The 12,967-nt window shown below is 38.5% G+C and overlaps 1 protein-coding gene across 7 annotated transcripts in view; it reads right to left on the bottom strand.

The window, feature by feature from the left end:
- LOC103039538 (protein shisa-6) overlaps positions 1–12,967 on the bottom strand; it is a 107,651-nt gene that overhangs the window by 30,144 nt on the left and 64,540 nt on the right. For 3 of the 7 annotated variants that reach the window (XM_015607861.3, XM_015607855.3, XM_015607858.3), the window contains exon 5: positions 2,321–2,359. The exons of the other annotated variants lie outside the window; for them this stretch is intronic. In XM_015607861.3, the coding sequence (XP_015463347.3) occupies positions 2,321–2,359 (39 nt within the window). The remainder of the gene's footprint in view (positions 1–2,320; positions 2,360–12,967) is intronic. 7 annotated transcript variants of the gene reach the window in all.

Genomic DNA, 12,967 nt, shown 5'->3' with positions numbered 1-12,967 from the left:
TTTATTCACAAGGTTCTACGATCTAAGCCATCGCAAGGCAGACAGACACAGACAGACACACAGACACATTCACTCACACACTCACACCTAAGGGGCAATTTCAATCAAGTTCCAATTAGCCTAAACGTGCCGTCTTTGGACTGTGGGAGGAAACCGGAGAACCCGGAGGAAACCCACGCAGACACGGGGAGAACGTGCAAACTCCACACAGAAAGACCCGGGTGGCCCCAGCCGGGAATCGAACCCAGGCCGTCTTGCTGTGACGCGGAAGTGCTACCCACCCATTGTAAATTTAATACTGACATTAAATAGACTATATTAAACACTGACATTAAAGCTATACATGGACAAATGTGGAATTATTTTGTAAGCAAACACAAAAATATGTTTTATACTTTTGGAGGTAGAGTCACTCGGAATAGATTTTAGTTTTTTTTAAGGTTCTAAACAAAAGTTGCTGCTTTTCCTTTATGCTGTGAAGCTCCCACTCATCCCTCAATTGTTTTGATGTCTTTAATATTAATCTACAATGTAGAAAAAAAAAAAACACACTGAATGAGAAGGTGTTTCCAAACTTTTTAGTGGCACTGTATGACTTCATACAGTGTCGAATTAACTCTAAACTATTAACCCATTGGGAATAATGTTGTAGAGTGGGAAAATATGTTATATGGGGCAGTATTAAATTGCCCACCCAGGCTACCATCTCTTGGTTATTCAGTTATACTTTATAATACTTTATAATAGCTCACAGTGCTGTAGGCCATAAGAGCAAAGAACTATTTCTTTCATTCTTATCCAGTGTGACTTTATGCTGCCTGAGAACTGCAATGAATCAATATTGAGCTGGATTTACTCATTTCTAATAACTTGTTATGGGACAATAGGCTGGCTAAAAAAGGCTAGGCTAAAAAAAATCTAAATGAGCAGTGCTTAGCCATATTAAGAGATAAAGAAAAAAAAACTGCCTACTGACAATCACCCAAGAATACACAATGATTTATAAAAATAAATGACGCCAGGAGCCAATAGGAATGATGTACGTTTTGTGTGATGTAAATGAGTAAAGAAGGTTTACATAACATTTCTTAGTACAAGCATGAGTGTGTTTGATTTTCATGAATATACACTCAAAAGTAGTTAATTAAAGTCACAGGTTGTTTATTACAAAATAAATTTGGAGGGAACGTTTGGATCATGTGATGTAATAACAGTCAGAAATAATAAAAGCCTTTTTTTTGTTATTATTTTATTTTATTTTTTTAAACTAACTCCCTTTTATTAAAGTCACTGGTAGACAGGGTAACCGCAAGGCAATCGAGGTGAAAGAGCTTGATGTGTAAGTAATAGTCTGGGCTGGCTTGCAAAGTGCTTCGTCCCACAATGACAAATGCACACGGATAGGCTCTTGGAGCCTGGACTACATAACCCATCTCGCGGGGTCAGACTGAGCAGCACTCCAATGGCTCATTTAACAATATCATGGGCATGCAAGTAATATAATGGACATTGACCCATAACCCGGCACGCTGCTGACACCATACTAATGCACAGCGGACACTATCTCAGCACGCTGCTGCGTAAAAGCTCGTGGCACATCGCACAGTGTTTACTTGTTTGTTTGTTTTTATTATTTACTCAGCCTGAATGAATCTGTTACGTAACATCAGTAATGGCATTATGAAACACGTACATAGCTTTCTTTTATTTTCAATCCGAAAACAGCACATTTAAAACAATATATATATATATATATATATATAACATTTTTTTCTATTTTTCTGTTGTCACACATACCAGGTTGCTAGGTGGATCCCAAGGTCAAGACGATTCCTCGATGAGGAGCACTGTTGTTGACTGTCGACTCACTAACAAGGATAAGCACAGATTTATCTGATGTCTTCTTTTATTAACAAGAAGTAACATCATCAATAAAGCTGTCTTTATCCCTGCATTAGACGCCCGCTGTCCGAAGGCGTCCTGATGCATTCCGAGCTTGTGGGAGAGATATCAGGAGGACAAAACAAGAATCCAGAGGAAAACAACAGACCAGCAGACACTACAGGTGAGGGGTGGGAGCAGGTTAAGCAGAAGGGAATGTCAGGTTTTCAATGACAAATATATATATATAGATATAGATATACAACAAACAAGGACAAAAAAAACATCACAGATCTATCCAACCGCACTGTTTCTACATGGTGAGGAGTGGGCATACACAGACTCACACAGCCACCACAAAACACAGACAGAGGCCGGCGTCAAAAGGCCAAAAGGGGAAAACACACTCAACTACACAGAATTACACAGCCATTCCTACCATGGTGACTCTGAGACCGCACCGGCCAATGCCTCTCCCCTAGAAGACACAACCAAGTAGAGCGAGGCGGTGAGTGAGTGGGAGATAAGGCCATCAGTACCAAAACACAAACAAACAATTTTTCTTTTTTCTTTAAAAAAAAAAAAAAAAAGATCTCAGGCATTTCATAACATTCTGCCTCTCAGACTCCATTGGAAGAAACTCCACCGCTTACATTTGCAGACAGAGGTTAGTTTAAATTCATGAACAAAGAATGAAGAAAAAAAAAAAAGTGAATATTTTCCCCTTCTTTTCTGCAAACAGTAGCTAGGCTTTGTGTTAAATTAATTAGGCCTGAATAAATAATCATGCTGATAATACAGGGCAGTGGAGACATGTTCCCAATCCAAATGATATGGCATGATTTTCACTTATAAGCGCTAATGATCTTTCCGCAGCCCCATTTTGTTTGCGGTTTTGCTGCGCCAGCTGTGTGTCATGGTGTGAGCACTTGACTCTTGTAATTGTATGAAAAGCAAACTAGCTGGGTCATATTTTGTCAGACAAATAGCTGAGAAAAACACTGTATAAGCCTCTTTTCTTGTTTTCTTGAATTGCCCAAACACTAAAGGGATTCATTTTTGAGACAAAATAATAACTGTGTAGGCTTTTCATAGCAACTACTATTAACTAACATTTGTAAGTGTTGACATAAAGGCTACTTTTCTCTATTTTTATGTAGTTTCCCCATTTTTTTTAGATTTGTTGTAAATTCATGCCTTATATGACAAAAAGTGTACATTCAAGCCTTTTGGGAAAACTGATATAAACTGACAAACATTTACAGTACACAAACATCCAGTAGTTGTAAGAGCTATTTTCAGTTTTTACTTACTTTTGACTACACTAATTTGAGTTAATAATTAAATTCCTACCAACAATTTTTAGTAAAGCATCTTAACAGCACATATAAAAACCCAAAAGCTAAAGCAGTGAAGCCATTTTTATTTCTTTGTTTAAAAGAGAATGGAATTCTAGATTTACTCAAGCTACATCTCTAATCCTACATCACCTCTATCTCAACCAATCACCAGTTGATTTCATTCACATGTCTTTTGCCTTTGCTGCTTTCAAACACTGACAACATTTCCTTCCCCTTAAAACTGGTGACTGGCTCCACCCAGCCATCCATATACAGAAGGATCTGCAATGATCCAGATGTAAGAGGTTTTTTTATCATACTGTTGAAAGATTTCTTTTTGCACTGTTGCCTGTGGAGCCTTCTGGTAGAACTGTGCTTTTATGTAGCGCATACAATTATTCTCAGCACTAGGGTGGCACAACAGTCTAACTGCCTGCTTAGAAAGTATGAGGAGATCATGGGTTTAAATCTCAGCACTTTGTTGTCCTAAATTTCTTAGTATAGAAAAAGGCACTTGATATGGCAAGTTCTAACATAACTAAATATATTTTGGGGGAAGGCACAGACTAATGGGTTTAAAGCTAAGGGTAAGTTTCTCAGACAAAGATTAGACCTAGACCTAGATTATATTTCCCTTTGGAAATGGAAAATCTCCATTTAAAATGCAGTTTAATCCAAAACTAGGCTGAGAAACTGCCCAAAATATGTTCCTGACTAAAGTGAGATGAATCTAGAGAACCTGTGGGCTTCTATTAGTTTCATAATGGTGTTATAAACACTGACCTTTAATACCAATTTAATTACCAATTTTATTAAAGGTACCTTTGTTCAAATTGTTAACGTTTTACCCAGTAATTTAGTCCAAATGGAGTTACTATGCAGAGGTCATACTTTGCAATGACTATATGGAGTTTGGATTGGCTTAGAAATGCAGAAAAAGGAAAAAGAGAAGGTTTTACAGCTAAGAAATTAATTTCTTGTTGCACTTTTCTTAATTGATTTAATCTGATAGTTTTTTGACTAACACACTGCATGTTATTGTTTGGGTTCAGCATAAATTTAAGGTGTAAGAGCAAAAGCACACGCATAATTTGCTTTTGTGCATTCGTTTAGATCCCACACAAAGCAACCTTAATACGCCTTGGACAAACGCCCAGTGACAATCGCACAATTACACAAAACACACCACAGCACATTCTGTACAAACGTTACGTTTCTGAGCTTTTCATTGAAGTGGATGCGTTTTTCACACAAATACTTTGTGCGCCATTTGTCAGCAAGGACATTTGACAACCTGTAAGCTCTAGTGAAAGAATTGTCTTTTGCCAAATGATGAATAGGATCTCATTCAGTGCTTCTGGAAAGATTTGATTTTTTTTTCCCCCTCTTCTGTCTCACACGTGTGAAAGATTTGTATTCTGTTCTTAAAGGACAGCGTTTGTTCAATTTCTCTGTGTAGAGTGTGTATGACTATCACTCTCCGAGTGTCAGGCAGAGTGGATGGCAGTAGACGGAGAGGTGTGCAATCTGCTGCAGAGTCTTGACAGGATAATAGTTAACTTCAGTTTTTCATCCCAGAGAATCGGCAAACCTGAGGAGGCAGCAGGACCTGGATTCGAAACTGACAAAATAATTTACTCCATATTTGTACAGGCCAACATATATTCTAATATGCCAATTCATTACACCAGCACTGATAATCTTTTTCGTCCAGACTGTTGAGTGGGAATGTTGCAAATTCCTGAACAATATCTCCATGAAGATGGTTTGGAGTCTTGGAATGTCAGACCAAGCATGGCAGTGCAAATATACCTCTAATCACATACCTGTCCTGCTGCTTTGAGATTACAGATGCAAGAACACATTGATTTATCGAAGTATTGAAATATATTGATTTGCAAAACTGTATTAATTCTCAAAAACAGTAGATATTTTTTTTATTAGTTTAGGTGGTAGTTTAGCAATTTACTGGGATGGTCCATTGTTGATGCCATATAGATGCTCAATTAACATTTAACTAAATGTCTATATAATGGAACTGAATTACTGGAACATTTGAATGTTAATAATTCTCTTTTGTATGTAGCCCTACACCCTACCCTAACCTTTAACCTTAAAAGTTAATTTTATGGTTAGCGTTAGATTTAGGGTAGGACTTTCTAGGGTGGAGATTCTTTTACATTCAGCTGAGAGTTCAGTTGCATTTAATATATATTCAGTAGAATGTTAGTTGAATGTTAGGTGAGAATCCAATGATGGAGGTGATGCCATTTATTTATTGTTAGAATAGGTTGGTGCCAGACAGTGGTTCAACGTTGTTGTTAGATTTTTACTTAGATTTGCTACATTTGATTTAAACAATCTCAATATATACTGCAATATTTTTAATTGTATCTTTTGTATTGTGATACATATTGTATCTCCAAGTTCTTGTCAATACACAGCCCTATTTTAGATGCAGTGGATGATGTTTAATTGTTCCATTCTTCCAACCCAAAGCCATTAGAGTTTAGGGACTGTCTCCACTCTGCCATTCAAGTATGGCAGGATCAGCAAGAGTTCAGATGTTACAAGACCTGGGCCTATACTAAAAACTGTCTCTTGAAATTAATTGTTATATATCATTCCGTTTAAATTAAACAAGGCTGCCTGTACAGCTGGACTATATGTTTTATGTAGTGCGATTTCTCAGCTCTAGAGTGGCACAACAGTCTAACTGCCTTCTTATAAAGCCTCTGGCACAATAATGTAACCAAATTTGTACAGACTGTCATTAATTATAACATGCCAATTCATTACAGTAGCACTGATTCTCTTTTTCTATCAGACTCTTGAGTACAGATGTAAAATGACTACATTTCTCTGAAGATGGTTCCTGGTTCCACTGTCAAAAGCTTCTCTTACACAATAATTTTCCCACATTTGTACAGGCCCACATACATACTAATACACCAATTCATTATTTTTCTTTCTTCCAGACTGTTGAGTAGGAATGTAGCAAATGACTACATCTCTCTGAAGATGGTTGCTGGTCTTTGGATGTCAATCCAAGCATGGCAGAACCCTGTTCTCTCTCCTAATTAAGGAGCAAGGCAGTGCAAAGGAGGAATGGAGGAATGAAGAGAAGCACCTAAAGCATGGGTGTTCTTCACCGAGCCGTGTGTGTGTGTGTAAGAGAGAGAAAGAGAGAGAGAGGAGGAGATGAAAGGAGGTTGTGAAGTTGCGAACACTAACGTGCTATTACCACAGGCTAGCAGAGGTGCACCACTTTGATCCATCACTATCGATTAAACATCAACTTTGCACAGCCACCCCCACAGACTGCGGAGAGGCGCCTTCGATTTCTGCACGGGATTCAGTGAGTGAGCAAGTCACAATACCATCCAGTAATCAGCCAGAGCCCACCTCCTGACTGCGAGACGTGTATGAATGCTTAGTGTTAGAACTTGCGTAAAGGTCCAATGGGGTTTCTGGGGCATGCTTTAAAGGTGTGAGCTTATGATGACTAGGGTCATATCTTAGTGATCTATAGGCAAGTCATCACTTGCGCATCATGCAGCTGGATTTAGGGCGTGTCAGTGTGTCTTTAGAATCGTGAGAATGCACAGTAAAGTACGCCTTGCTTATCTTAAAATGTGCAAAATTATCATAACTAATCATGGGTGTGTTTTGGGCATAATGGGAAATAAACCAATCAGCATGTCACTTGCCATTCCCTTTAAGAGCCAGGTGTGCTCTGACTTTGGCACGTTGATATCTTAACAGCACTTAACAGCATGCCACTTTTGTGCATCTCAGCAGAGAAAAGTGACCTGCATTTTTTTTTGCTGTGAAGGTGCCCGAGCAAGTAGGTAATTTACAGAAAAAGCAATGTTATTTTATGATTTATTCTGTTTATTGTTGAGGTAAAGTCTAGATTTGCTCACTGTAGCACTGTCCGTGTGGGTGTGTGAATATTTATGTACATTGCACCTGCATAGCTAAGATAGGTACAGACAGGTGACTATTAACTGTTGTCAGGGTTTAAATAGGTCAGTGGCGCATCTGTGTTTTCCGCCGCCAAGTTAGAAACCAACCATCAGTGTGACAAAAACTAATCGCTTCGACACGACCACACCCATCAGTGTAGATATATTCCTAAACTCCCATCGCTATTAAAAATGTAATCTGTTTATGGTGCACTGACTTAAAAAAAAATAAAAGTGCACTACCCTCGTTCAGTGATTTTGAGGAGAATTATGTAAAATATGGAAGGATTGCTAGAAAAAAGATGGATATTAATTAAGACACGTGGCCAGGTGTCAGGTAAAATATATCACAATTAGGCTGAGTATCCTGATTAGGAGTTGAACATTAGGAATACATTTATACTACTCACCTAAAGACATATCTAGAAACACTACTGTAATGAATGAATGCATGCAGATGCTGTAGGGAGATCATGCTCGTGTACAGTTTGTGTTTATAGAGTATGATATCCCCAGGTTCTTGACTAGGCATCAGAATAAACAGTTTCAGGTCTCTGACAAAACACAGATTGGGCCCTATTATAGCAATCCTTAGGTGAGCCATCAACCGTGCACCTTTGTAGCTTCAATTTTGGGCATGTCAGTGTGGTATCATAACAACGGGAAAAATTACATGGTGCATGGCTTAAAAACGGCAAAAGGCATGAGCTAATTCTCTTTATTAATCATATTAAGATATGCTAAGTTATTTTTAGTCAGTGGCACACCTGTGTTTTTCGTTGCCAAGATAGCAATACCCCAGAAATGTATCTGAACACACCTCATTTCAAGACCACCATGATGCCCACCAGCATAGATACTCTATATTCACAAGAGCTATTGCTATTTAAACGACGCAGGTACAAGGTATAAAAATAGACTGTTGGCAGGGTGTAAGATAGCAATGAGCATTGCAATGCACTTTGCTCAGTGTATAAGTTAGGGCCCAGAATGTTTTGCATACATCACACAAAAAATGATAAGAAGTTATAATAGTAGAAGTCATCATTGTAGTGATAGTAATAGTAGTGGAAGTAGCAGCAGCTGTAGTACTAGTAGTAATTGCAAGTAATTGCAGTGATAGTATTAGTAGTGGTAGTAATAATATTGGGAGTAGAAGTAGTGGTGGTATTATTATTAATACTTTATAGAAGTGGTAGCAGTAGACATTGTAGTAGTAGAAGTGGTAGTAATAGTACTGATTGCCAATATCTCTGTAAGTGTATTAGCTATTGCTTCCAGACACATCATCAGTGATATATAGCTGGAGGCACCAGCTGATGTACTTACAGAGATATTAATAACAGTGACACTTTTTTTCCAGGTTCAGACCGTCTGAACTCTAAAGCTGTTGCAGGAACAAAAACTGTAACCAGATATAGACTGGAGCTTTATTGCTGTAAGAAATTACAACAAAGGTAAGATAATTTGTCACACATTTGTCTGTGTATACTGGTCAATTTACTACAGTTCAGACAGTTTGTGAGGCAATTACAACTGAACTGCAATGTGCAGTTGGAGTCATTAGCTACCTTTTCTTATTTTTCTGTGTCCGATATTTACTGTACAGAACTGAGTAATGCACTCTTAAGAGGGGTATCAGGTTAGTGGTGTTAAAACCTATTGCTTGTGTAGATTTTGATTGAGGAACTGCAGTGTATTGTGACTTTTTGCAATGTTGCAGCAACTTGCAAAATATAGATTAAACAATTATTTGATCTGACTACCTCTCAGCATAGGCTAAATTATAGGCTGATCACATATTTGGGCTAAAATGCAGTCAATACCAATACACAAACAATAAGCCCTTCCATCTGTAGTTAAAAGAACATGTACTATAGGGCTGTAACGATTAGTCGATATAATCGACAATGTCGATTATTTAAAATTGTCGGCTACAAATTTAATTGTCGAGTAATCATTATTTGTAACAGTACAGCATTACACAAAGTGCTGGGGACAGAAACGCAATGGGAGATAAATCTTAGTAAATCTTAGTCTATGTCTCCAAAAGCGCCCAAACACAACAGATTATATATTTACCCATTAAATATCAGTACTTTCCTCGTTTAAACAACATGTAGACATTTAAATGCCTTTTAAATCTCATGTTCAACTGTTTCTATTGTTTTTAGAGATGGAGGACATGGCAGACATAATTGTTGACTAATCATCTAATCAAAACAATAATCAGCAGAATAGTCAACTACCAAAATAATCACTAGTTGCAGCCCTAATGTATTGACAATAAAACACTAACTTAAGAGTGAGGATCTGATAGAGCTGTGTACAAAAAGACAAAATACAAAGTAAAATGTGTCTTCATGTATCTGCAATATACACTATGCTTGTTATATGCTATTGTTTAAAAAATTAACATCATTAGCAGGAGTGTGAGAATGATGCCCAGTAATATGTTAAGTCCTTTCATCAATGAAAATCATATTTCTGTATTTTCACTTTAGCCTTAAGCTGGTTGTCTTCTCCTTTCTCCACACCTTTTAACCCCAGCACAGCTCGCTTGATTAATTTCAGGCATGTCTTGAGTGCATGTTGCCGACACATCAAGGCGTTTCTTCAGTGTGCCTGTGTGCTCGTACATACATCTGGCTCACATGGTTCTATATCAAAGAGAGAAAAAGCTCATAGCAGGAACCCCACCCTGGATCTGACAGGCAGCTGAGAGCTCACACCTGATCCCATGGAGCACAGAATGGATGGGGGCTACATGGGTATGATCCAGAGATATGTTCTTAACATGGATTTACAATCCTATTCTTTCTTTTGTATGAAAACAGAGGCTTAGTGCAGCTTATAGGCAAGACTGGTTACATGAAAAACACTTTACCGAGAAAACTAAACAGAGCTGATCTAAATGGATGCGATGGCTCTCATCAGTTTGTCAGTCTGTCAACAGAAAGCCGGTCACTCTGCAGCACAACTGCTCAGGGAGTGTGTTTCACAGACAAGCCCCTGTAGAGAGTGGCATTAGCTTTGTAGCTTTAGCTGAGGTGTATACTTTGCTGGCTTGCTTTGAGTGATGCCGTAGAAAAATCATAGAGATTTCTGAGTGTGAAAAACCTTTAAATCAGAATAGATCCTTGACATTAAGTGAAAATTCACAAATCTCTATGACAAGCATGGTTCTAAATCTGGGTATTTTTGAAGATGGAGATGGAGCGCCCTCTGATTATGAAATATTCACACAGTGTTGCATATGAGCATACTAGTCCTGACAGTAGAAGTGATAGTACTTCCAAAAGACATCAACACACCACAAAAAATCAGCAAATTTGAATGTTCTCTATGCAAGTCATCCTCATTCAACAAATACAGTTCTTCTAAGGCTTCTTTGCTCATAAATTATTTTTTTACATTACATTACATTTGGCAGACGCTTTTGTCCAAAGCGACTTACAGTAGTCAAGTACAAAAAGGTAAAACATTTTAGATAGGTCTTAAACGAGGTCGAAGGGAAATAATGGGATAGAGGAGTGAAGGAGGGGAAGAAGGAAATGAGGTTAGAAGTAGTTAGTGTGTTAGAGGTGTTAGGAGAGTAAGTGCTCTTTGAAGAGCTCTGTCTTCAGGAGTTTATTAAAGATAGTGAGAGATTCTCCTGATCTGGTAGTGGAAGGTAGTTTGTTCCACCATTGGGGAACTCTGTATGAGAACAGTCTGGATTGCTTTGTGTGAATTTTTATAGCACACTGAAATGTTAATGGCCTATACTTTTTTTTTACCAGCTTTTTAATATAACTCACACAAAAGCCAGAACTTCCTTAAAAAGGATGGAAAATTAAATTGGCCTGTTAAATCTGTCAATTGGGGAAAAAGATAAACATATTTTTATCATTATTGAGTTATACAGTAAACGTCTAACAAACTACTTCCTATACTAGATCATACGTGCAGCCAAGCAAGGTGTCAAAAATAATAATTTAAACAGCTTAAAATAAATTAGGTGTTTCACATCTATATCAGGATATCCAACATGCATTATTGCACATTACATTTTATTTTTGTCCATATCATACAGCCCCTAAACCTGACCCATCCGTTTCCTGCAAGTTCTCAGGATTCCTCAAACAGGCCACAGTAAAAAAAAAAAAAAAAAAAAAATTTGGAGACAAAACAATCAAAACACAGCAAGCTATTTTCTTTAAAGAATAAATCAGAAGAAACTACTGTGGAAACCTAGTAAGAGTTACTAAGGGAACTCTTATATCTTGACACAGAAGTCAAGCAAAGATGCCTGATTCCACCAATCAAACCCACAATCCTCTATCCATGGCTTATTCCAAAGCACCTCTAAACACCAGCGCCGTTTGACTGCACTGAGGTACATTGGCTGATTGGATTTGGATCCTGCGTCACCTGACCACTGCAAGGTAACTTCCCCTAGCCTCCCTTTCAGTGCAACACAAAGACGTCTCCGAGCTGCCGACGGCTCCAGAGAGCACTCGAACTGCACACCCACGACTCCGCTCCTTAATGGCAGTCGATGTTTGCCAAGATTTTCATTTAGATTGCGGCCTCAAGTAAATAGTCTTACAAGGGCTTGGCTTCTGTCGGCTGCCTTTCATACGAGAAGGCTGCGCCACAGCGGTATATTTTCGTGAAATCGATAAGCTGGGGTAAACCTGCAAGGGAATTATTGCTGGAGCTAATCTGCAGGGTTAATGCAAACACCGCTGAGCGGAGAGGACGTACGAATCCCAAAGGCATGGTCGGGATCCGTTGAAGCAGTGGTATCTGAGCAGGTTCCGTGGGGGGTTCAGCGTTTTAGCGCCTTTCTTTGATTTATTGCCAGTAATCCAACTCTCCAGTTAATCAGAAAAGGCTTTATGGGTTGAATTGGATCCTTCTGAGCAGAGTAAACTACACTAAATTGTACAATGCCTTGGCCCTCTGGACCTAAAGCCTGTTACGTCTTCAGTTTAAACAGCTACCAAGCTGAGATCCAGCACAGGGTTCTGTAGAGATGGACTGATCAGTGTTTTAGGGGCCAAATTGATCGCTCACTGTCTTGATTTACTGTCTCTCAAGGTAAAATATTATTTAGTTTTGGAATAAATCTTGTAAATTCCTGTACTAAAATGTAAAAAGCCTGCTTATCCAGTGCTGAAAACTCCATTATTTTAAAATGTGATTAGCTTTAGCTTTTTCAACTGATGCTGTTATAGTTTGAAGATAGTTATATATAATGTATACACCGCTTTCTGTTTTGTGGATATCAGCGTTTGTTTGCTTGGCTGTGTTAGTGCGCTACTAGCTACTACTCACAGTATGTAAGATGCACTCTCGAGAGGGAATTCTGGTTAGTGGAGTTACAAATATATGAGTTTGAGCCAAGCCCAGCAAGATAAGCTCCAAGGCAAATCAGCCCCTACAGATCTACAGGCCGTACTGATCTGCTAAAGTCCTCACCTTTAGAATATGATCTGATCGCCTCATGGGATTGACTACATATCGGCAAATTGCTGATTCACAGTCAACAACACCCCATTTTCTCTACCTCTAGTGTTCTGCTCTTATGCTCTTAACACTACTAAGTGCTGTATTGAAGCAAAATGTCTGGCTTTTTCCTTCAAGGTCAATAGAGGTAAAACTATTTGCTCAGTGGTCGCACAATATTCTGTCCTTTTTCACCAGAGGAAAAGTGTGTGATTGTGCTTCGATATGCTTAAGCACTGGAGTAAATGAAGCATGTCTGGAAATGCGGCAAAACTGAGAGCAGAA

This window comes from Astyanax mexicanus, chromosome 15 (assembly GCF_023375975.1).
Source record: "Astyanax mexicanus isolate ESR-SI-001 chromosome 15, AstMex3_surface, whole genome shotgun sequence".
Lineage (NCBI taxonomy): Eukaryota > Metazoa > Chordata > Actinopteri > Characiformes > Acestrorhamphidae > Astyanax > Astyanax mexicanus.
This window is presented reverse-complemented; position numbering and strand designations above follow the sequence as displayed.